General features: G+C 37.6%; 1 protein-coding gene across 8 annotated transcripts in view; it reads right to left on the reverse strand.

Annotated features, from left to right (window-relative positions):
* LOC128856950 (eye-specific diacylglycerol kinase-like) overlaps positions 1–24,412 on the reverse strand; it is an 87,504-nt gene that overhangs the window by 39,818 nt on the left and 23,274 nt on the right. For 7 of the 8 annotated variants that reach the window (XM_054092416.1, XM_054092417.1, XM_054092414.1 and 4 more), the window contains exons 2-3: positions 15,512–16,441; positions 5,960–6,098 (exon numbers count right to left, since the gene is read on the reverse strand). In XM_054092416.1, coding sequence (XP_053948391.1) covers positions 5,960–6,098; positions 15,512–15,852 — 480 coding nt within the window. In that variant the 5' untranslated portion in view covers positions 15,853–16,441. The remainder of the gene's footprint in view (positions 1–5,959; positions 6,099–15,511; positions 16,442–24,412) is intronic. The other variant, XM_054092418.1, reaches the window with a different exon arrangement.

The following is a 24,412-nucleotide window of genomic DNA, read 5'->3' on the forward strand; positions in this document are numbered from 1 at the left end:
CCATCTTTCCAGGAGTAAACCACAAATTCTCAAGGAAATTCCAATGCTCTCGTTTTGCGATGAAACTCTCCAAGGTCGCCTGTCTAGCTAGATGTTCAAGGCCACGAACTGCTTGACCAATTAGTGGACTACGGTTCTTTTGTGCGTCCAATTGAACCGAAACCAATTTCAGGCTCAAGCAGAGCGGGAACAGCGGAATACATAAAAGCTGTCATTAATAAAACCCATGACAACCGTTGGTGCAGTCCTGGCACGTGCAAAACAAACAAGTGATTTCTGAAAAGACCGGACAGAGTGGTAGCAAAATTCCTCCTGGGTAGGAGTGAGCTACGAGCCTGGATAGAATTGATTAGAGCGCACATTCCATGGACAACAGAGGCTTTTTAAGATGTACAGGCTTACGCCCGACTTAGCTGGTATATTTTTGAATTGGTTGAGAATGGACGCGCTACATTCTCTTTCCCTCGATAAACTACTAAGATCAAAAAGAAAAATCTGGAAAGTTTGCAGGAGGAGTAATGAATTCCCACCCCACCTGTCACTCTCTATCTTTTAAATCCTCTCTATTGGCCTTAAGTACAATTGGCAATATTGGATGAGTTCTTCAGAAATTTCCGGCTATTCACAATTCTATTCCGTTCCATGCGCTATCCTTTATATGCGATTACATTTATAAACTTATATACAAATGCATACGCATATTTCCGAGCAAAATGTCTAGTTTATGAATTCTTTGGCGGTTTGTGAGTAGCTGATTTTGTCCTTCGGTTTATGCGTGCAATGAGGTAATATCCTGCATAAGAATAATGAAGATGGGTATGAATATGACACGCGAATGCGTAGTTACTAAATATGAATGTTAAACCTTCATGCGATATATTTTACTCAGGAAGGTCCTGTTGTGTGTGGGTGCAACATTTCCGCATTCGCCATTTTCACAAACTCTGCTTTGCGCTGTCAAATTACTACTGTTATATGCATACAGGTACATACTTACATATATACAGTAGGTGGAAAAATGGAGCTGTCATATACGAGGTGCAAACAATTACAATTGTAGAATTCAGATAAAGCATTTCATTTCAGTAAAACTTAGATCAAACGGACAAATGTAGTCTACACTTGTAAATTAAAATTAATTTCATAAGCTACGCAAAGACAAGTTATAACAACACAATAGCAAAATGCTCCACACAAATTTGTAACGCCTTTTAGCTGATTGGAAAGCCACAGCGAACAAAATCATCCACAGTGCTCCACAATCCGGCAATTAAAAACGTAAATAACTCTCAAGTTTGGGCAAGTAGCGATTTCGAGAGGCTGAAGTTTTCGCGCAATTCGAAAGGATATTTGATAGCATGAACTAGTCGATATCTTTATCACACTTCCTGCTGTCCAAGAATCCTGCGAAACTGAACCAATTACGCCCTTGGAAATTATTTCTCAAATATCTAAACTGAAAACGAAGAAAGACCCCGGTTTGGACCTGATTACCGCTGAAGTTCTAAAAAACGTAGCACCTGCCGCGTTGCGTACATTAAGAATGATCATGAATACATGCATTCGTTTAAAATCTATACTATTGCAATAGAGATTCTTGGGAATTATGATTCCCAAACCAGGAAAAATGCAAATGATGCAGCCTCTTGGGGAAACTTTTTGAGAAGCTATTTGCCACCCGCTTAAAAGAAAGTATCGCGCTCAGGAAACCATACTTACTCACCAGTTCGGGTTTAGAGAAATTCATTCTACGATAGACCAAGTGCATAGACTAGTCCATACAGTAGAAGAAGTTCTGGAAAAAAATGCGTCTGCTCCGCCATTTTCCGCGACGTCGCACACTCGTTCGACAAAGTCTGGCACGAGGGACTAATCTATGTTACAAACTGAAAACAATATTTCCGATACAGTCTAAAGATCTACTAAATAGAAGCCTATATCAATGATCGGTATTTTCGAATAAAGCAGGGACAGGCACGGCCAAACACAAAGAAAATTAATACACGCGTCCCTCAAGGTATACTCGGACCTATTTTATATTTGTTATACAAACAAAAAAATGAACTCTTGAAAGACAGTTTGCATTGAAAATTGTGATTATGATATCAGTACATATTATGAGGTATTCGCCTGGGAAATTGCGATAGGCGGGAAGCTTGCATGAGAATTAATTAGCGAAAGTATGCATTTTTGACGTGATAAGGTTTTATAGTTCGATGCAGCCGGCTGCACACACCAAAAAATGCGGCGCTACCTTGCTCATGCGGCGTTATCTTGCTCATGCGGCGTTACCTTCCTCATGCGTCGTTATCTTGCTCATGCGGCGTCATCTTGCTCATGCGTCGTTACCTTGCTTGAACTGCAAGCGAGAGCGCGGAACGAACGACAAAGAGGCACAATCGGCCCCCGCGTTCGGCAACGTTCGAAATCTAGCTCTCTCCTACTTGAGTGAGCATATATACACAGTATGTTCAATAAATAGCATAACTTTTCAGATGTAGAATAAAACACGTATCGTACTGTGTTTGAAAGTTATTTTTTATTCAAAATAGTCTCCATTTAACTCGATACAACGATCAGAACGATCAACCAGTTTCTGCATGGACTGGACATGGAATGTTCTTTAACACCTGTGTCACGGCTGCTTGAATGGCTGGAATATCATCATAAAACGCACCTTTCATGGCAGTTTTCAATTTAGGGAACAGAAAATAGTCGCATGGTGATAGATCAGGAGAATACGGAGCGTAGTCGATGACACAAATGTGTTTTCGCATCAAAAATTCACGAACATTTTTGGTTTTGTGAGGTGGTGCATTATCATGCAATAAAAACTGTTGTTTCCCCTCTGGATATTCAGGTCTTACACGAACAATTCTTGATCACAAACGATGTAAAACTTGTAAATAGTACTCTCAAATAATAGTTTGACCTTCTGCAACAAATTCCTTGTATACAATACCCTTGGAATCGTAGAACGTGATCAACATTGTTTTGATTCTTGACTTCTGAAAACGCAATTTCTTTGCTTTTGGCTTCTCTTTCGTCTTCCATTCTGCAGATTGACGCTTTGTTTCAGGGTCATATTTGAAGCACCATGTTTCGTCACCAGTTATGATCGAATCAAGAAAATCTGGATCGTTTTCAGCTGTTGAAATGATGTCTTTACAATGCTCTACACGAGCGATTTTTTGATCTTCATTTATTTGGTGTGGAACAAAGCGTGCACAAACCTTTCTTTTATCCAAATCGTCAGTTAAAATTTTCCAAATAGTACCAGTAGATTAATTTAATTCTTCAGCCAACATTCTTACAGTAAAATTTCCGTCAACAGCAATGATTTCGCAGACTTTTTCCACCAATTCAGCACGATTACTTGCTTCTGGACGACCAGGTCTTTCATCATCATTCAAATCTTCACGACCATTTTTAAATCGTTTAAACTAATTATATACATTTGAACGAGCTAAACAATCATCACCATAAACTTTTTGCATCAATTCGTACGTCTCACTAAATGTTTTTCCAAGTTTAACACAGAATTTAATATTTGCTCTTTGCTCCATTGTATTTTTACGACACAAGCACGAAACATACTGTCAATAAAAGGCGCGTAACTTTTTAACCTGTCAAACGATTTACATGAAGTTGGCTGCGGTTGAAAGCTGACGCTTGTACCTTTTCAATATGATCAAAGTTTAATAGATAGCTCTACGTGTTCCATGATTTCAATAAAAAGTTCTGTTATTTATTGAACATACTGTGTATGTACGTAAATGCGCATATGTACATATATAAATTCACATATTTGTATTTTCATATGCCTTCTTCCTGTGTGCATGGTAATGAACCATTTCTCTGTTGAGAATAGGAGATGTTGGAAAAGTAGGAAATGAAAGGGAGTGTTTCGAGTGTAAAGTGTCTTGGAAAAGGCAAATCGATGATGTTGCCTCTTAGTGTTGTTGACTTATTAACTTCTGATGCACAATCGAAATTGAAGATATCTTTCACGAATTTCATAAATGTTTCGCCATTTTTCACGTTTGTGTAAATGTAACTTGACCTAGTCCATTGCCATACCATTTACCTCCTTCTCTATATCCAAACAAAATATCTATCAAACAAATAAAATTAAAATTTTCTTTTGAAAAATGCAACCACTCCATCAGTATTTTCTTATGACGTTGTCACTATAAACTATCGTCAGTAAACCGACTTTACAGACAACCTCTTTTTTCAGATAATCAGGCAGCCCCCTTAGCTTTAAAGTCACCTATAACGAATTCAAAAATCGTCAGACAATGCAACGAAGAACGCGCACGACAGACATCACTCTCATCTGGGTACCTGGCTATAGGAACATAGAAGAAAATGAGCAAGTTGATGAACTGTCAAATAGGGTCATCCTCTAACGAACCCGAGGTGGTAGAAAAAGGCTGTCCCCAAGGCGTGCGCAAAAGGGAGATCTTCTCACTATTCCAGAAGCAGATCGTTGACAGAGAAGCTAACATGGATACCTGCAAAATAACTAAACAAACGTGGTCCATTTTGAACAAACCCAGAATTGATGAGGACGCCACGAGCAGACATATTTAGAATTACATCAACAATAACCGGCCACTGGCCTTTGGGAGACTATGGAGGAAGATGGGGTGGCCGTACAACGATAGATGTAGAAGTTGCACTCAAGTAGAATCTAAGGAAACGATACAGAATGCTGGGGGAATTCTCGATGGTCAACTTGAAAGAAATTGCAGAAAAGAAAATATACGACATATGCACATAGTCAAATAAAAAGCTGGCAGCTTTCGTGCTAATTGGGTCTAACCTGTGTCACTCAGACTACCATTTTGAGGCATAACCATACTTGCTAGCGGCGAATCTTGCGTGATAACTTTGTTGTTGCTCTAAAATTTTTCATCAAGCGGACAGAACCCAATCATTGTGAGCAAAGAAGTCGTAAATTGAAGACGCCTTATATATTACATCAAAGACGTAGCGAGTAACAGATTATTTTTATTTTTGGCACTTTCGCTGACAACTTCATTTCGCCACCTGCTGTATATATGAATTTGCATTTGCTGTAATTTTTGTGTGTATCTGTGTGGAAAATATGCCGCCTCCAAACGACAGATGGATGTTTTCATGTCTGAGATACACCTGGCGGTTTGCCATTGACTGCCGTTGATAAAAAATATATATTTTTTTTATGGTTACTATCAGAAATTTGGATTTAGGTCGGCTTCTACTGATGAGAACACACGAATAGCGCTTTTTTAAGTTAAAACACTTAGATTCTGGAACGAATCATTGCTTTCAAACTTATTATTTGTAGTTTTGAAATTTGCTTTAAATTCGTTCAGGCTACCTTTATGCACTGATTGTGTTTCTTTCATACCCAGCACATTTCCTTTTATTCGCCAAATATGCCAGGAATGGCATGGTGTGAAACTTCGAGTTTCATGACACTTTCAATAAACCAGTTGGCAGGCACTAAAGACACTTTCTATTGAAGGTTGACTTAAAAAGGTCTTCACAATTTTGCCCTTAAGAAATAGTTAATTCACACGAGGCCACGTCACAGTCGACACGAGAAATAAGTTTCACTAAGTCAAATTTTCTCTGCAGGGATGCGTGCGTGCTTTCATGCGTGTAAGCGTACCAACAATTAATGCGTGTTAAACATGCAATAAATGAATTACATGAAACAATTTTGTAATTGATTTAAATTGTTTTGCGCCGCTTCATTGTGCGCGAGTTCACATTTTAAATGGATTTCTCTAATGTAATTGAATTTAAGGCTCTTAGTCTGATTACTGCCACAGCAGCCAAATTTCGTTAGGTTAGGTGTGAAAATATATAGATAATTAGCTCTGCTGCAAAGTGTTATTATGTATAAATGAGCGATAAAAAAGATGAAGCTAAACAATTTATATAATTTTTTTGTTTTTCTACTCACAATGCACTCCTCATTCAAGCAGCATAAATCGCCAGAAGCCGAAGTGGGCTTCCAGAAGTGTTCACCCTGCACCGCATTCTCGGTCCAGTCGGGCACAATTCGTATGGGTCGACGTGCATTACTCGCTGACGCTGATCGTCTGCAATGAAAAATAAAAATAGAAATGAAATAAAATTAATGAAGATATTTGAATGCTGTGTGAACTAATAAAAATAGTTTTCGAAATATTTTCACACGAGTAGGCAAATGCAATAAACGCTTAAGTCGAAAATCGTACTTTTGGGAAAAAGTATTTATATGAAAATAAAATACAAATACAGAAGCGAATGAATATTAAAAGCTTTTTCAAAAAAACTTTAAGAATTGTATGAGTTTGAACCAAATGTCAACAGAAAATGTCTTAATCTTACTAAAATTGTTCTTAAGTTGACTTGAGCAGCTTCAGGGAAGGTCTTAGGAGTTTTCCTGTAATTTAGTAGATTCATAGAGTTTGATGATAAACGCTTTGCGGGCGACTTTGGTCAGTAGGAAACCAACCCCGCTGGATTTAGGCTGCGCTGCGGGCTTCCCTGAGTACAATAGAGTGAGACCTTCAATAGTTGCATATTGCACAACGTCGCATAAGCGAGTTTCGGAAAGGCCGAGCAGAAGAAAGTTGTACTTGGAGAAGTATTTGCGTAATTGCTTGATGCGTGATGGTCCATAAGCGTTCTAACATGCCATATTCCGATTCTGTTGCTGGATTTCATTTCAAAAGTCGTCAACGATTCAGTGAGTTTTCTGTCAAAATCTTCTGGCACAATACAACAATTGACAACCTGCTGCACTTGACAAAGCAGCAGCCGATCAAAACAAAAATTGTAAAACGCAAGTGGAATCGGATTGGCCATACGCTACGCCAACCACCCGATGAAATCGCTAAACGAGCCATTACAGGGAACAGACAAGGCAACATTGTAGTGGAAGACCTGCTCATACCTGGAGAAGGCAGCTGGAAATCGAAATGGAGAATCTCCAGCTAAGTTGGAATGAGATCAAAATCCATGCAAATGAAAGAACAGCCTGAAAAAAAACTTGTTACGGTCATTGGCTTTTTAACGGAACGCTAGGAACTTATATATACATAAATATATAGGTTTCACGATAAGTTGACAATTTTTAGAAAATTTTGAATTATTTAATTCCTTTTTAAGGGGTTAGGGGTAGTCAGAGGTCCGAAAAAATGATGATTTTCAATAATTTTAATTTACTAGTCAATTGATTTATTTTACAAAAAATAAAACATACAAAAAATAAAAAACAACATCATTCATCGACTTGGATTTAGCAAAATTTCAAAAAAAAAAAATTATAATTGTAACAGTTATCGCTGTTTGAGTGGAGCCCGTTTCTCAAGAAGTCCCTGACAGTGATCATTACAAGTCCTTGGAGATTCATCTAAAATCAATCGGACAAAAATAATTAATTTTATTAATAGATAATCTTGTGCCTTATCGAAGCTTTTTTAAAAATTAACTGGAAATATTTTTCAGATTTTCGAGAAAAAAATCGACACTTAATTGTTTAAAAAAATCGAATTTTTTTGCAAAAAAAAATCCTTCGATCGGTCACAAGTTTTTTATGTTTTTTAAAAGCAGTATACATTTTATTGAGATCTACCAAACGGTTTTTAAGTTACAGTGATCACCAGTTCAAAAAGCATAGTTTTGAGAAAAACGCATTTAAAGTTTCGTTAGCGCGCTTTTCTGCCACTTTCATAGGTGCAGCTACTTGCTCTCGAACGCTCCGGAGCGCCGGAGCAAAGGGCGCTAATTGTTGAATAACTCGAAAAGTATTTTTTGGATTCACTTCAAATTTTCTCAAAATATTTTTAAGATATTATACAAGAAAATAAAAAAAAAACAATTTTTTGAAAATTCTGACTACCCCTAACCCTTTAAAAATTTTCAAAATTTTCGTTAAAAAAGTTAAACAGCATTTTGTTTTAATTTCTTAGTTCCTTCGTACTGAGTTTCGAATTTTCTCTATATCACGACGACATTCCTTATAATTTCTCTTTTGGTTAAAAAAAGAGAATACACCACACTGCACCACACCAGCTGGTGCGATCATCCTTTCGTATTTTTTACTGTTTAGTTGTTACTCTTCCTTTCTGTAGAAGGTAAAAAGACATTCGCTAAGTTTTGCACATCTTAAAAGAGTACATAAAAGCTCCCATAAAATTCGAGAGCCAAGGCTTTGTTAGCTTAGAAGAGTTCGTTCGAATTATTTTCGCGTTTGAATTATTTTCGGTGATGATCTATTGTTATAATAAATTGCGATGGGTAATAAACGTTTGTAGAAACCTCAGAATGCCTTATATCAGAGAGAACCTTTTGGAATTGAGTGTAATATTTTGAAGAGTTCATACCGTATTTTTCCGAAAATAAGACATCCTCCGGGAATAAGCCCTATCGTATTTCCGGAACTTTTTGTAAAATAAGACATAATAATTAATTCCTGGAATATATCTTAAAAATACAACATAAGGTAGCAGTCTACATTGGGCGACAGTGCAGGTATACTATGTTCATCCATTTCAGTCTAGTAAGTCTGATTATTTCCTCAAAAGTAAAATTATTAAAAAAAAAAGTGAATCATTTTGCATTAGCATTCTGTAAAGAAAAGCTGTTGGATCTCTGTATGGTTCGTAGATTGCAGACTACGATTACCTTCGTTAACTGGTGGACCAAGGAATTGAGAAAATACGCAGAGTTGGATCAGGTCGGCAGCCGTTGTTTTCTGAGTTGGAAGCCTGCATCTGGGAATAGATCGAAGGAAAGAGAGCAATGGCTTTGCCTTCAAACAGCAATTGCATTTGATATATCCACAGAAGAATTTAAAGCATCGTCACAATGGTTGGAGAACTTCCTTAAACGAAATGAACTGTCTCATTGATTACCTGAATTTTGGCGGTTCGTCTAGCAAGAAAGTATCGCCATTCTTAATGTACTGAAGTTAAAAAAGACCAGATTCAACGTGTTTCAGGAATTTATGTCATTGAAAGTGATAAAGCCTGGTGCGCCCAAACAGTTATAAAAAGTGGGTTGATTTTATGCTGCCACCACTTTTGAAGGGTCAGAATAGAGGTTTACTAGTTTGGGATTCAGCCAGTGCTCACCACGCTAAAGACATGAAAAACTTTCTTGCTAAGACGAAGATTCATCAAATAATGATTGCGGCAGGAGTGACTGGTTACTTCTAGACACTTGACATTGCAATAAACAAGCCATTCAAAGATCACTTGCGGATGGAAATCAATGAATATATTGAAACCAGAATGGTGAGAAATCATCGAGGTAATTTTGTAAAACCAGGCTTACAAGAAGTTGTGAATTGGGAAAGAAATTCAAGAGACAAAATAACTTATGAGTGATATGTTTCCAGGGCACTACGAACAGGCTACTTAGACAAGAAGTATTAATTTAACAATAGCTACGTCGCAAGACATGAGAGATTCGGACCAATGGTTCAACAGGAAATGAGTTTGGAAGAAAATCAGAATATAATTCAGAATTTTATTTATGACGATGTTCCAGAAGAAGATGACATAACAGTAATTGAATAAATTTGTTTTGGACCAAAAAAGAAAGTAAAACAGTGCCTTATTTTCGGAAAAAGACGGTATATGAGGAGCTCCCTAAGAGATTTCGGATTGACGAAACTCGATTTCTTATTTATTCTGATGAACAGGATTGCCGTGCAATTTAACTCAAAAAGGAAGAGTAATTCCCAAATATTGTAAAAGCAAAATTCGTGCATCCGACTTCTTATTCTCATTAAAAAAGAACCACCTTTTCGTCTGAAATGAAGTTGTTGCCCCTCTTGTTCTTTCGTCGTGTAATAAATTCTGATGGTGTTCTTAAAATCTCCCAAACCTCACTAACATAAATTCTCCCAACCCCCCCTATTTACTATTTGTCTACTTGATTTCGACAGTTCTTTTTATCTGTTTTTAGTGCTGCCACATATTCGCTTGTGGTAAATAAATATTTAGCCGGTTGTTGAGAAAATGAAATCGAATTTATCAAGTCGACAAATTTAACTGCCTATTTCATGATACTCCCATTAAGAGGCAGATGAGAAAACGGCCCGTGAGTTCAACAAGCTTTTGATTGAGCGAAAAAGTGTTTATCGGCAGTTTAGAGAGAGTTGCAATGTTAAAATTTGATGATCTTAAGAAAGTGGCTCCGAGTATTTTAAGGGCATAGAATGAGGAAAAACAATTCAAAACACCCTTCGTTTTTGTTTTTCTGCTATTACCCTCAACTTGGCGCATTTATAATTTGTAGTAATATCTACTCACCTATTCAAAATTTTCTTATACGTTTACATACACCCATACATAGGTACGCAAACATATTATGCATAGTATACACCATTGTGTGCAACACCAATCATTCTGCCATGGCAATAGCGAGAACATCGTCCGTACCGCCTCGAGGACGACAGTATGCCATTTGTGACCGCAAAGGGAAAATTAAAAAAAAAGAAACAACAGACTGAAAGCGCAATAATATTGCAACAATGACACCATCTCTGAAATGGATAGTGAAATATGAGCCACTTTCATGGGAGACACGCAAATAGGACAATTTGATAGACAGCTGGACAACCACTGGACAGGCGGGTAAGCAGTCAGTCAACAAAACAAGGTGCCTGCCAGCAGTCTGCTCGTTGATTGGCATATCACACCATACCGCAACGGTATTTGTACTCTTGCCAACAATGCGGTACGACTGTGCTTTAGGTTACCTTTTGCATTAGCTGTACTAAAAAGATGGGGCAGCCTGCTAAACACTAGTCCACTAAGGCTGCAGAATGACTGCGAAGTGGGAAAGCTTGTGCTATGCTGCTCATCTTGTGAATGTTAAAGTCGGAGAGGAATAGTGAGAACGGACAACTTAGGGATAATTCACAACACCGCGAATGAAGGAATGGAGCTGTGTATGACCTAAAATGTTCCAAGCGCTTAGACCATGTTTATTGCCCATTAAACTTATGGGCTAGAAAGAGGACTTAAAGGATAGCGAGAGAGATCGGTGGGGTGAGCACCATTATACCTACATATATATAATTGGCACTTACACCCCTTCACCCGGTCTAGCTCCTCCTCCTATTTGTGGGGTGCGTCTTGATGTTGTTCCACAAATGGAGGGACCTACAGTTTAAGCCGGCTTCGTACGGTAGATATCTTTTATGAGGAGTTTTTCATGGCAGAATTATACTCGGAGGTTTGCCATTGCCTGCCGAGGGGAGGCCACTATTAGGAAAAACGTTATCTTCATTTTGGTGTTTCACCGAGATCGAACCTACGTTCTCCGAATGGTTGTCACGCACCAACCCATTCAGCTACGGCAGCCGAGTTACTTCTACAAATTACAAATTTCTTAAGAATCTTAGCAGTGTGTCAGCCGTCCCATCGTAGATGAGAGCAAACAAGATTTACACAGTGGATCGTGATTGCCCATGGATTGTGCCAAATAATTAGTCCTATCAGAGCTTTCTAGCTCATTCCTTTTCTATCTGAGAAGAAATTTCGCAACTACCCTGTCAAGCCTTTTCAAGAGTGCACTAACGGTTTTGCTGAGTTTTATTAATTACAGCTTTGAGGTACCTGGCTGTTTCCGCTGTGCTTGGCCTAAAATGATTTTGGTCCTATTGGACGCTCGAAAGAAGTGTAGTTCATCGGTTTATTAGCCATCTCGTTGCCTTATATATTTGACTGTTGTTGGAGTTTGTAGCTTCAGCTTACATTGCTGGACTATTTTTGTAGGAGTGTGAGCGGTTTCTACGACTTTTAGACCAGCTTGGGTGTCACTGCAGACTCTGATTTTATATCCTGATGTAAATGTGCCAAACGGCGAAGGATAAATACTATAGAATATAATCAATGGCCAGAGATTTCAAAATAATGAGGAGATCTTTCTCTTCCTGTGCTACCACCAGCTAGTAATGCATCGAATATTTTCGGAGCTCGAGCGTTTGTATCCATTCGGACGACATAACCCTGCCAACGTAGCCGCTAGATCTTTATTCGCTGCGCTATGTCTATGTCGTCGCAAAGCTCGTCGTTGCCAACGGGGAAAAGTCGAAAAATCTTCGAAGTGACGTCTCATCGGATGCTGTCATTGTCCAAGCTTCAGCGCCATACGTTAGGACGGGCATGATGAGAGCCTCATAGAGTATTAGTTTTGTTCATCGAGTGAGGACTTTACTACTCAATTGCATACTTAGTAGCAGGAAGTTGTTGGGAAGAGAGATTCTGCGTTGGATTTCTAGGCTGACATTATTATAGGTGTTAATGCTGTTTCCTTAATGTACGAAGTCTTTTACAACCTCGAAATTATAACTGTCAACAATGACGTGGGTGCGGATACGCGAGTGCGCCGACTGTTTGGTTGTTGACTAGACCTATTAACTTTCTTCTTTATCCAGTTTCGAGAAGGCAGAACTAACAGTGCGATTGTTAAGGCCGATGATGTAGGATGATTCCGTGAGTAGAAGTCCACGCAAGTGGGGAAAGCCACTGATTGTCATTCACTTGGGAGTGGCCAGGACAATTCTTCTGCATACGGTCCAAGCAGCTCACAACTTCCCGACTTCGCCCAAGTATCCTCTGGGTAACTCACAAATATCCGTTTGAGAGTAAACTAATGTGGGAAAGCGAAGCATTCCATGATATCTGGTTGAGCGCTGGGTTTGGGAGCCGCCGAGAAATGCCTCGGATGAGAACTGCTTATTCGATAAAATTAGCTGCTTAAAATGGAACCAGTTCAGAATGCGTTCCAAAAAACTGCTGAGGTATTTGTTGTATCATTATTCCCTTTATCTCCGGTTGGAGGGTAGGGCCAGAATAGGGCTGAGGGATAATTGACCTAAAATGTAGGTCGTTGAAAGCATTGCCCGTTATTGAGGCACGAACTAGTTGCGCCCTCTAAGCAGCTTATTCTGCGCTGGTTCTATTGCAGTTCGATGCAGTGCTAGGTTAGCTCAGCCGTGCATAGGTATTGGGGCATGTATCTCATTGATATTGTTCTTGTTGATGTTGATGTTGCCAGTTACTGTCACCACAATCAACACTGCGCATTGCTAATATCATCCTGCTTTGAATGAACGTGTACGAGTATGTGTGCGTCTAATAAATATGTTGGTATGCGTCTATTTATTTGTTGCACAAACATCGCGTACGCCATGCAATAACACAGCTTGACAACAATAGTACCTACTTATTTGAGTTTAGATTTTCTTCTTCTTTCTGGTGCTATTTTATGTAAACAGAGTGTATGTACGGACGTTTGAGTGCCAGCATACGTGCAACACCACGTTGACAAACATTTCTTCACGAGATTTCCATACATTTGACAGTTTTCCATTCACGTTGAGCGCAATTGATGGGTTGAAAGGTTCGTTTTTTCTTATTCATTTCACATTTCCCTGCCTTTTTGTTGTTGTTACCACCAGGCCGCTGTTTCACATCCGGCTGCATCGTGTGAAGGTTGTTGCATTGCTTCTGCTTTTCGTGGAATTACAGAATTTCAAAGCAGCTCCAGTCGTACGCTCATTCCTGCCAGTTTGAGTACAGAAAATTGCAATGGGTAAATTGGGTTGTGAGTGAGCTCGTTAAAATTTATAAGCATTGCTATGTATCTACATATGGATGAATAGTTGCGGAGATAAAAATATGTATGAAAAAACAACAACAAAATTGTCTTCAAATAATTATTCTGAAGGCATATTTTTACGCGAGCTATGCGAGAAAAGAGACGTATTATCAGAAGAAAGAAACGAAAGGCCGAAATTCGTGAGTGCGAGTAGTCTGGGATGCTACCAGAAAATTCGGCGACGTACAGAAGGTTTCAAGACTGGGGTGTTTTTCTGTAAGAACACAGACGGCGATCTGGTGACTGACATCCAGAGCGTCCTTAAATAATGGAGAGAACACTTCTCGAACTTGTCAAATAGTGAGAAAGATCGATTTCAAAGCTGCATTCGGCAGTACGAAAAGGTATTGGCCTAAATGCCGCGATGTCTGAATTTGGTATCTCCGCAAGACTAATACGGCTATGCAAAATGACGTCGCTCATTACCAACAGCGCCGTCAGAATTGGGACTGATAGTGAAGGAAGCAATCTTAAGAGCACTGAGAGTACTGGTGCAAATGTATTTGGGCCGAACTTTAAAAGATCGATATCCATGGGATAACACCCCACGCAGACCGAAGAAGCATAACTCTGGGGGGTGATGCCTTAGTCTTTGATCCGGAGATCCAGGTCATAGATACCTGTTGCATAAAACGCCTCTGAAGAAGCACAACTTCGAAGAGCTTCTTCTTTTGTCAGGCAGCCAGGCAGTTTTAGTGCATTGCAGTCTAACATAATAACATCCCAACATGTCAAGGAATGCTGAACTTTCCGCAAAACCCTGGGAGCAAGGAACATCGTTTTTTGGACTGGGTATCAGTACATGAAGTTTAAGTAAGACGGATGTCTGGCCTAGATATTAACGACCTAATATGGGTTTTAAACCGCACAGACTGGATAAAGTCATGCTATAACCATTCAACAATTGATAACGAGGATGTGGCAACAAAATGCCGCGGAAGCGGTAGTTGAATTCTGGGTGAACCTCCACTTGAACAAACCAGGCACTACTTTAGAGTTCCATGGCCCATTAGTTATTTAAGATTGGGACAATAAAAAGTTCATATGACACTGGAAGAAGAGTTCAGTACAGGCCGTCTACCCTTCCCTTCAGAAGATCATTAAACAGACTCCTAAACCTGGTTAGAAAGGACTAACGAACTCTCACTTGATACTATACGGGGCATTGTAGTCTTTCGCTATCATTTCAGCAAACTAAAATAGCTAGAAACAAGTGTCTGCCGTTTTTGCGAACTGGATGATGCAGCTCCAGAGCGAATGCGTAGTTCTCGCAAGACGAAGGCTCGCGCAAGGTAGGTGGTGCGACCGAGAAGGTGCGCAACTTCATCTGCAGCTTGCAATTATAGGCTCACAGTCAAGCACAACATACCACGTTAGGCGACGCAGTGCATTCTAGCTTAGAAAACTATCAGATAGCGTCACGAGAATGGCACTGCACTGGAACCCGCAAGATGTCGCTGTCGGCCAAAGATCACTTGGCGGAGGCGTGTACTAGCAGATATCGATATCAGAAGGGACTGCGTAAAAACAATAGCCCAGAACCGGGTACGATGGCAGAGTCTTGACGAGGCCCTATGCTCCCGAGCGGAGTGAACAAGAATATAAAAAAAAACAAAAGAATTGATTTCATTTTGTACTGAAAAAGTGTGTTACACAGTGTGTATTACACAATATTGGATGTTCTGTTTTCACTTAAATTAATAATTTTGTAATGATTCTGCCACAAACGTGTCACACATACATGCGTATGTATGTACACGCATAATAACACATCCTATGTATGTATGTACGTCAATGTCTGCCGACATGTATATTTTATTTCCTTCCGTCTGGTATCGCTTACACTTACCGCTTCCGCCATGTGCCCAACGAATCCAATTTCCTTTGCCGAAATGCCGCCTTGCGCTGCATGCCAATGGAAGAGCGCCGGAAGCGGCGAAGGAGTGGCGCGCCGCTAGTTGCCGCGTCCACCGCTTGACTGGATTCAGTTTCACTGCCATCATCTGGCTCCCTACAGCTAGCATTCGGATCATTCGCGCCTTCCCCCTCGCTTTCGTCAGCATCATCATCGTCGTCGTCATCCTCCGATTCGGTCTCCTCGCGCACGGTAAGCAGCAATTGCTCCACGGACATTGTATCGCTGTGGCTGCTCTCGCTGTCGCCCTCGCAAATCAGATATGAAATAAACATAGTCGTGGCTGGATGTGGTCGCCAAGCAGTGTGGCTCTGCACTGGAAGTGACGGAAATGTAAACTGTGCAGCGAAAAGTTGCCAAGTTTGGCTATTTGTAAATCGTTGATGTATTTTTCGTTGCTGCTGTTTGTGCCGATGGCGTGCGGCCAACACTTGTCATATAGCCAAAACAGAAGAATTTGTAGGGAGTTCGTGGGAATTGTATCTTAGTTTTTGTTTTTGTTTTCGTTTTTGGTTTTTATTTATTTTTTTAGTTTGTGTTTTTACGTTACATGGCAGCTGTTGCTTAGTGGCGCCGTGTTTTCACTTTCTTTCCGTTTCCCCTGAGTTGTTGTCAATATTTGTCACATTTTTATTTATTTAGCTTTTCAAATATTTTTTTGCGTTTTTTATATGTTGTGTTTTGTTTTTGTTTTTGTTCAGGCAAGTCATTTAAAATTCATTAATTTCCATGTCAGTCAAACGGACAGTTTCGCGCATTTGATTTTTGTTTTGCCTTCTGCTGGGCTGTTTATGAGTTTTTGTTTTATTTTGTTTTCGCTCACATTTTATTTATTCACAGTTATTATTTACCCGCGATTTGTATCTAAATTTTTGTGTGGAAAACAATAACAACTAGTGCAACAGTCACAACAACATTAACTACAGAAGTATTGAGGTTCATTCAAGAGCACGAATGCATTTACAGATATACATACATACACACATATGTACATACATACTAGTGTGTTTTTATTTGTGTGAAATGTAATCAAAACGCTTTATCAGAGTTATCATTAAGCCATTAGCGGTCACATGCTTACAGACGCAAAGATTTGAATATTTCATATCGCAGCCCACATACTCGTACAAGTAGCTACACATGTAAGTATGTATGTATAAATGTGTGTGTATGTAAGTGCTAACAATTTCATGGCATTTCTGTGGACGCTGAATTTACGACTGAATAAAACCCATTTAAGACTTAAATTTATATTTATTTATACTTGTATTTTATTCAGAATTTCCGAAAAACTGGTCTGGTCGTATTTATCGAAAATTTCCCCCCGCCACCCGCAACCCCATCCATCACCAGCCCTCCCAATAACATTCCGAAGTGCCGCTGGTGATGCGCTCTCGCTTCATTTACGCTCCATTTACGGGTTAATGCCGCGTTCATAATTGTACGGAAAGAAGTTTGGCAGGAGGGGCAGACGAAGCGGCAACTGGTATTTCGTTGTAGAACAGCAGATTTGCGTTTGCGTTGTTGTCTAATCAGCGAAAACAAACAACCCACCCAGCCAGGCAGCAAACCAAGCGGATTCCTACGGTCGCTGCTCTCACCTGCCGTCTGCTAAAGTACTACAACTATGCAACGGTAAATATGTGCCAGTCGAATGCCGTGATTTTTAAGCGTGTAAAGGCAACGCATGAAAATGTGCCTTAGGCCACTCAATGAAAGAACTGAGATAAAAATTGTGTGAATGTGAAAAAGTATTATATGCAATGTAAACGAAATACTAATGAAATTTATTTAAGATTTGTGTTCAGCAAGGCATATTCAATGGCAACAGTTACTGGCATGGCACTGTCGTAAGTTTAGTTGTCTTTCTAGAGAAGTCCAGGAGCGAAAAGCGTTTTTTCCATAAAATTTGTGATCGTTTATCAAGAGCAATGCTTGGTGCAAGAAAATTTCTTAACAATGAAGCTGAGAAATTTTGATTCTTATATTTAGTTATTCAGATGATGATTTTTCGATTTTTTATTCTTCACTGTTTAGCCATTACTTAAATATTTTATTCCACAATATGCGGCATTTGTAAAATATTTTTAGTTTAAACTTCTGAACCTAATCTGTTTGCTGCCTGAAAATATTTGTTTTAAGGGGTTAGCGGTAGTCAGAATTTTCAAAGAATTATATTTTTTTTGCATTTTCTTAAAGTATAATATCTTGAAAATATTGTGTGAAAGTTTGAAGTGAGTCCAAAAAATACTTTTCGAGTTATTCAACACTTAACAAAGGGCGCTCGGCCGCTCCGGTGCGGGTAGCAAATTTTTATATGCGTTTTCTCAAAACTATGTTTCCTAAACAGGCGATCACTGTAACTAACCGCTTGGTAGATTTCAATAAAATCTATACTGCTTTTGAAAAATATAAAAGACTCATGCCTGATCGAAGGATTTTTTTTTAAATTTCGGTTTTTTTTAACAATTAATTGACGGTTTTTTTCTCGAAAATCTGAGAAATATTTCCTGAGGCCGTCATATTGTTAATTTGCATAATTCATTTCATAATATGCATGAAAAAGCGAAATGATTTTTGAATTGTTTTCAAATAAAATTTTTTTCATGTTCTAATAATTTTTTTTTCATATTTTTATTACAGTGAGTGCCACTGAAAATGGCTTTGAATTAAAATAAGTTTTTTTATGTTATTTTTTGATACAATTTTTTTTTAACTTTTTATTATAGTGAGTACTACTGAAAATCGTACTGCTTTCTTTTAAAATATTTTTTTTGTTATTTTTATATTACATTTTTTTCGAAAGTGGCACTAAGAGGTGTACAGTTTGCTTTTGAAATGTTTGCACTGTTTTAAAAAAAATTGTGTTATTTTTTTAAATTTTTTGTGATGACATTTTTAAGGGGTTATACGCAGTTATGAAGCAAATAAAAGACGGGTTGTCAAGGATTTATCCTGAAGAAACTTCAGAATATTTTAATTTGAAAATTTTTGGCGGTTATAAAAGCATCCTTCAAGAACGTAACAAAATTTTTTATTTATGAAAATGTTGATTATAGAGCGCGCTGCAGGCGATTTCTGGAACCTCCTTTAAAAAAAGACGATTTACGGTGTACATCGTAACTCAGGATTGGATTATCTGAAATCAAAAAACCAAACAAATTTTGTTAATATATTAGATTATCTAGTAATTAATCGTTCGGCTAATCAAAATAGTGAATTTTCACAAAATGGCAGCTTTTAAAAGAAATGATTTCGATTTTTACGTTAAAATTTGGCCGTAAATTGATTATAAAATGGAAAATAAGTATCAGATTTACAAAAGGAACGATTAATTACTAGAAAATGTATCTTTAAAGATTGAGTTAAAACGGTTGACCGATCAAACAAGCCGTTTTCGAGATATCGTGTACACCGACTTGAAAAATGCCGTTTTGAAAAAAAACACGTTTAAAGTTTCAATACCTACCTTAAAACGTGGCGAGGCATCTCTACATATTTAGGTATAACTCCGAAAGTATTGCTTAGATCTACTTCAAATTTCGTGCGTATACTTTTGAATATATGTACATTACAAAAATGCAATAAAAAAAAATCGATATTTTTGAAAGTCATAACTGCGTATAAACCCTTAATACTGTGACACTTACAGCCACTTAAAAACGTGCAGCTGTTTTTGAAATAATTTGCGAAAAAAATTTTTTTCGTAATTTTTTATTAAATTTTGAGTGCTACAGAAAATTATATAGGTTTTTGGATTTGTTTTCAAATAAATTTTTTTGACATTTTTCTTACAATGGCACTTACAGCCATCGCTCAGCTTTCTTTTGAATTATTTTGAAATATATTTTGTTTTGTGTTTTTAATAAAATGTATTTAGGCATTTTTAATACAGTAGTAGCCACTAAAAATTGTACAGTATTCCGTTAAAATCTTTTCACTGTTTCAAAAAAAAAAAAAAATTTTTTTTTTTTTAAATAACAAAAACAATTTTTATTTTTTTCGGTTTTCTTTTTGTTATTTTTTTACCTTTTTATTATTGTGACACTTACAGCCACTGACAATCGTACAGCTTTCTTTTCAAGTAATCTCAAATTTTCTTTTGTATTTTTTTATTAATTTTTTTGGGATGTGCAGTGCTACAAAAATTTGCAGTTTTCTTTTGAAATATTTTCAAATAAAATTTTTTAGTTATTTTTTAATTAAATGCTTTTAGACATTTCCAATACAGTGTGTGCCACTGGAAATCGTACATTTTTTATTATTGTTATACTTTTTTTTACACTTGGAAATATGTTCGAGTACTTTTTTTGTTTTTGTAAATTTGTATTATTGAAGTGAAACTTCTTTAGGCGCGTCGGGGGCCCCAAGGCAGATTGAAAATAGGCGAGTGAAACGGTAAGTTCGGAGCGTTACCGAAATCCGTCAAATGGGCGGGGCCAAGGAGCAGCTGCTCCTTTCCACTCTCGCCTATTCGCTCTCTCTGTCGCTCTCTCGCATCGCAAGCGCTGAACGATGTGAGGGAGCCACCGAGACACGCCGTCTCTCCCCTTCTCTCTCGAATGCCTTTCTTTCTCTCCCGTTTGCTCTATAGCAGTGCTGTCCAAAATGAAAAATGTGAGTGTATAAGTGAGAACGAGAGAATGGGAGCAGCCCAGTGCGAAATTTAAACCAAAATAAATAAATATTTGATTGGAGTAGAAAATTTTTGTGGGAGGAATCGAAATGCCTTTTGATATTACATCTATAGCTTCCTTTGAACGACTTGTAACATAAAAGGCATTGCAAGTCGCCAAAGGCACTTTCTAGCATAAAAAAGTTCTCACAGGGCATTGTATTGCATACATTAAGCGTCGCGGATAAACGTGTTGTTTATTCGTTGCTGGTTTGCTAACGACTGAACGTGTCATCAATTGATGTATGGGATGGACAGCACTGCTCTATAGCAAACTACCCACGCCGTGCATCAGCCGTTCAGTAAGTGTGAAGCGAGGTTAGGATATTGCGTTGACCTGTGATTCGCACTGAACGAAGCGATATTCTTAATAGTTTTTAACAATATCGCTAAATCGAAGGAATATACGTATTACGGCTATTGATTTTTCTTTATTGAAAAAAAAAAATATGAAAACCTGAATTTAACACGAGAGAGGGGGAGAGACCTAAACCGGGGCTCCCATGCATGGAACAACCAACTTAGAAGTTTCACTTCTACCGTGCGTGAGTCTGACAGACCCTAGATTTTTTTTTTTGGCATTTGAGTGCTACAGAAAATTATACAACTTTTTTGGATATGTTTTGAAATAATTTTATTTTTATTTTTTTTACTACAGTTTTGACACTTTTATTTCAGTCACACTTACAGCAATCGTACAGATTTCTTTTCTATGAAAAGATGGTTTTTGTAATTTTTTAATAAAATTATTTTAGACGGTTTTATTACAGTGAGTACCGCTGAAAATCGTGCAGCTTTCTTTTGAAATATTTTTAAATAAATTTTTTTTTGTAATTTTTTATTAAATTTTGTTGGCATTTTGAGTGCTACGGAATACTGTACAACTTTTTTCGATACATTTTTAAATAAATTGTTTTTATTTTTTTATAAAATGTTTTTACATTTTTATTACAGTGAGTGCAATTGAAAATCGTAAAGTTTTTTTTTGAAATAATTTCAAATAATTTGTTTTTGTTATATTTGACATTTTTAAAATTTTTTTGTTTGATATTTTGAGTGCTACAGAAAATTGTACAGCTCTTTTGAAAAATGTTCAAATAATTTTTTTTGTTATTTTTTCGTTTTTCTAAATACCTATATAGCTCATATTCTAACAGTAATAAATCAAAATGCAAATTAAAGTCCCAGTTAAATAAGAGTTTATTACATTTTCACACATTTTATTTGAATTAAAAAAAATAATATTTTGGGTATGAAATTTTTTAGTTCCCACCTAATATAATATTGAAGTTTGAAGTGGCAATTATGGGGCTACGAATTTTTTCGCTGAGCATTTCTAACGGAGAACGCGTTGAAATATTTTTTGAAAATCCTTATAAAATCTGAACTATTAACAGTAGGCACTTCAAACTTCCATCACATCCGAATTGGAAGACCTACAATGTTGAGTACCCAAGGAAATTCGGATTAAAATTTTTGAAATTTTAATACAATTCTGTGGATTTTTCGTAAGTTATTCAAGAATCTGGAACTATCATTTATACTACTTTTGTTAGAGTATGAGCTATGTTTTTATAATAAAGTAAGAAAAAATAAATAAACTTTACAAAAACATAAGTGGCACTCCCTGATTGCATTACTAAGCTAACGCGGAAATTATAAATCTAAAACCCTGACAAAACTTAGGTGCCAAATTTTGCAGCACAAAATATAAAAAAATATTTTGAGTTACTCTTACTTTTATATTATTACATTTTCAGCTTTTATAGCCAAACTTATTTCGTGCTTTTTAAATATAAATAGTTTTAGAAATATACATACATATATTCATATACACATACATACATATGTACATATATCCATACATACAATGAGCCTGTACCGCACAATTTGAGCATTTCATTACTGCATGCACCCAAATTATTTGTTCGAATTCATTCAATTTCAAGAGGCGTTGCATTTGGCGATTCTAAATTATGTTCGCAAATGTTTGCAGTAAAATCCGGCGGTGAAAGCCATTAAAGGCAACAACATCTTATTGGCAATTCTATCGAAAAAAATTTACAGCAGACAAGCCAAACCAAAAATCTTCGCTAAATGCCCTTGAACGATACATATTTACATATTTATGCATACATACATACAAACACATTCATAGGAGGCGAGACAAATATGAAATTATATATACACATACTCATATATATATGTGTGTATGCAAGATATTGGAATTGCGGTACACAAAAATACTCTGAGAAAAGTGCGAGACGAGGAAACCCCGCAATTATTAAATTTCCTTGCACATACATCGCCCCTCTCGCCCAAGCACTTGCTGAAATAGTAAATCGCTGTTGATTGTTGTTTTATTGCTGTTTGTTTTTTTGCTATTTTGTTTACTTGTTTATTTTTGCCCTCAAGCTGTACGCTCTGCCATTTGTTGGCTGTTCTGGCTTCAAGGACATGCCATTTTCACAGCTCGCCCGATTCTTCTGACCCTCCTTCAACTTGATTCGAACTAAACACCGCTTAAGTGACAGCGTAATAAGAGCGAAACGTCACAATGCCAATTTGTCTGTTTGTTTGCCAAAGCAATCAACTGTTATCTACGCCATAATCGCTGGCGTTTTTTCCCAAGATCTGACACTGGCGTGTTGTTGTTATTGCTGGCGTTGTCGTTGTCGTTGTCGTTGTCCTAGCCGCCGCGAATGCTTTTGACGTGACTGACACAATTGTTGGCGTTGTCATTTAGGCATGTCATGTGCGTCACAAAAGCGCGTAGAAAGAGAAAAAAATTGAAATATGAAAAATGCCAAATGGCAAACAATCGAAAATTTGCGCTCGTACATGGGAACTGAAAAGTTTTAAAAAAGCATTCCAAATATTTGCAAATGGAGCTGTTCTTCCCACATTTATGTGTCAATTCCTTTCCTTGGCATTGCACAGTTGGAGGCTCCAGTGGGTGGCCTGCATGTGTATATGAGTGTGTATGTGTGCTTGAGAGTTGTATGGGGTGTGAAGCCACCCCACCAATGTTACAATGACATTTTTGACAGCCGATCCGTTTGCTTGCCTCTATAGCTGCAGCCTATGGGTAGCTGCCAATTGCCCACGATTTGATGCCATTTTAATTTTTTCCGCTTTTCTGAAATGCGCTGCACCACCACCATTTTCTAGCTGCTCGTCCTGTCGAATCTGTGTCTGTTTGTGCGCAGCCTATATTCCTTTTGTTAACGAATTTGTATTCAAGAGTTTCCTTCTCAGTGGACTTGTTAAGTAAATATGAATCGCGAAAAAAAATTTAAAAAATGTAACAACAACAAATGAAAGAATTGAAATAAATCTGTTGAATGGAATACTCAAGGGCTTCCTTCATCAGCCATTTGCTTTTGTTGTTGCTTTATTTTTTATTGACACAAATTACTTCTCAGAAAACGGTTTGTGAATAGGCAATTGTGAGTTGTGCTGCGGCATTCAGATGAGTATTTATTTACCAAAGATTATATATCTTCTGAGTATTCATTAGGATAATCAGATTTTCTGCATTTGTGCCAAGAAGAAAGCATGACGCTTGCGCATAAAAAATATAAAAAAATGGCTCGTAAAAATTGTGTACTGGACATCGTTCTTAGATGATAGACATTGTCTTCATCTTAAATCTTAAAGCTTAAAATGTTTCACATATCCTTTTAATCCTCACAGAGAAGACAGATTTCTTTGATACCAGAGTTTGATTGGTGAAATTTATAAGGTCCCTTAATTTAAATTTCATATTAGAATGGAAAGACTCAAATGTACGGCCTTTGGCTGTTAGACGATTAAAGTCACTGGTTGCGCCTTTCTTCGACAGCCTGGGCAATGCGCCAACCTAAAATCCATCAATATTCTCCATTATACCAACAGCTCTGGCTGGCTGTGGATATCTGCCGGTTGGAGGTCTTATAATGGTAACAAAACGGCGCTTTAGTGATACTTGGCGAGTGCCAGAGTGGTACTTACATTATTGTATTTCATCTACCTACCCAGCCTTGATGAAAGAGACATCGGGATGACGATACTTTAAAGTTTTTTACCTATAAAAATGAGACAATTTGAAATTTCGTTTTCAGGGCAGAAATACTCTTAGTGGTTTGGCATTGCATGCCGAGGGGCGATCGCTATTAGAA

The sequence above is a fragment of the Anastrepha ludens genome, chromosome 3 (genome assembly GCF_028408465.1).
Source record: "Anastrepha ludens isolate Willacy chromosome 3, idAnaLude1.1, whole genome shotgun sequence".
Taxonomy (NCBI): Eukaryota; Metazoa; Arthropoda; class Insecta; order Diptera; family Tephritidae; genus Anastrepha; species Anastrepha ludens.